The sequence below is a fragment of the Physeter macrocephalus genome, chromosome 14 (assembly GCF_002837175.3).
Source record: "Physeter macrocephalus isolate SW-GA chromosome 14, ASM283717v5, whole genome shotgun sequence".
Taxonomy (NCBI): Eukaryota; Metazoa; Chordata; class Mammalia; order Artiodactyla; family Physeteridae; genus Physeter; species Physeter macrocephalus.
This window is the reverse complement of record NC_041227.1, coordinates 49,603,477-49,605,105: the sequence shown is the minus strand read 5'-3', so window position 1 is coordinate 49,605,105 and position 1,629 is coordinate 49,603,477. Positions and strand designations below refer to the sequence as shown.

At 47.3% G+C, this 1,629-nt stretch overlaps 1 protein-coding gene across 1 annotated transcript in view; it reads right to left on the bottom strand.

Annotated features, from left to right (window-relative positions):
• The window catches only part of CREBBP (CREB binding protein), a 101,794-nt gene extending 100,494 nt beyond the window's left edge, over positions 1-1,300 (bottom strand). Inside the window, exon 1 of the mRNA XM_028498013.2 lies at positions 1,039-1,300. Within this exon, the coding sequence (XP_028353814.1) occupies positions 1,039-1,300 (262 nt within the window). The remainder of the gene's footprint in view (positions 1-1,038) is intronic.
• Between the last annotated feature and the right edge of the window lie 329 nt (positions 1,301-1,629).

Here is a 1,629-nt window from a genome sequence, read left to right as displayed (position 1 = left end):
TGTGATGATGGTTGCACAACTGTTAACTCACTAAAAATCATTGAGTTGTACATTTAGAGGGGGTGAGTTTTATGGTATATAATCATACCTTAATAACACTGTACAAAAAAAAATTACCAGCAAGGTGGCAAGGCACAGATGGAACAAGATTGGTGATATGTTGATAATGTTGTAAACTGGGTGACAGGCAGAGAAGATTCATTATACTATTCCTTCTACTTTTGTTTGTGTTTGAAATTTTTCATAATACAAAGTTTAAAAATTAAAGGAGCAATTGCTCCTTTATGTGTCCCCTGAACACACGTGTCCATAACATCCCCAAGCACATGGTGCTGGTGTTATTTACATACCTTTTCTCCTCCCCATTAGATGGTGAGTTTCCTAGGAGTAGTGACTGTTTCCTACTATTTATTGTTTGTTTGTTTGTGTATTTCCAGGGTCTGACTCAGAGATTGGCAAGTAAGTGTTAGTTGAAGAAATTCCTAATATAAAATTGGGAGGGAGAGAAAGAAATAACTGGTAACATGAGAAAGACCATTTTGCAAAAGCTAACTCAGGTTTCTCAAAAGGAAATATTTTAAGTATTTAGAACTTCAGGATGACACCTTACTCCAAAATGTGTTTGGCTGTTGGGTTTTCTGGGATGTCCTGCGTTAGGGAGGGGCTACTCTAAATAGCAACCACAGTGATGGGTCCCTGGTTCTAAAATTGTTATAAAACACATAAAGCACTCTACATGAAAATAACTCTGAACAAAAGAGGATTCTTTCTGAGTCAGGATTTTACAGTGTCTCAGGGTCCTCATTGTGACGCTGCTATCCCAACACTTGAGTGGAGAAAATTCTTTGACTTCGTTCTGATACGTTTCCTGTGTTTTAAAAATGTGATTTTCTTACTAATCGACAGTCCTCTGTGGCACGTGTTGAGCAGCAAAACGTTGAAGAATCTTCCAGATTTGCTAACAGAGATGAGCAACTCACCAGAAAAAACCAGGCCCCCCCAAGTGAGAGGAGGCAAGAGGGAAGCAGGGTAACATACAGTCCATCTTCTCTAGGGGTCGGGCAAGGTCTAGGTCTTGAGAAGTTCTTGCACGTAATTCTCCCGATAGTGCTTCGAAAGAGGCGAGGAACCGGGCAGCACAAGGGGCGAAGCTCCGCTGCCCAGCAGCGCAGCGGGACCCCCAGGATCCCCAGCGCCCCCAGGACTTCAGGGAGCAGGGCAGATCCGGCCCTCGGGCGCCACCTAGCGTTGGCCGGGCCCGCAGCCGGCCCTCCTGGCGGGGCTCAGCCCTACCATCCATCATCCCGAGCACCTGAGTCCCAGGTCCCTGGATAAAGTAAAGCAGAAGGAATAGCCGGATTTCAGAGCCAGCCGTGCCCTCGCGCTGCCTCTGACCCGGGTCCTGCAGGGGTTTCTGGTGCGCAGTGCCTGGGGCGAGAAAGGCCCTGGACTGGGAGCAGGGGTGGGACAAGGTCCTAGTCCAGCCTCAGTTCTCCAGCATCTGTTTCTTCTTGTAGAGAAGCAGGAGGGAGTGGTCCTGAGAACATCCAGGGGGGCTTCCAGCTCTGAAAGTCCGAGTCCAAGTACACAAGTACCCCCAGCCCCTAGTCCATCCTTGGAAACTTGTCG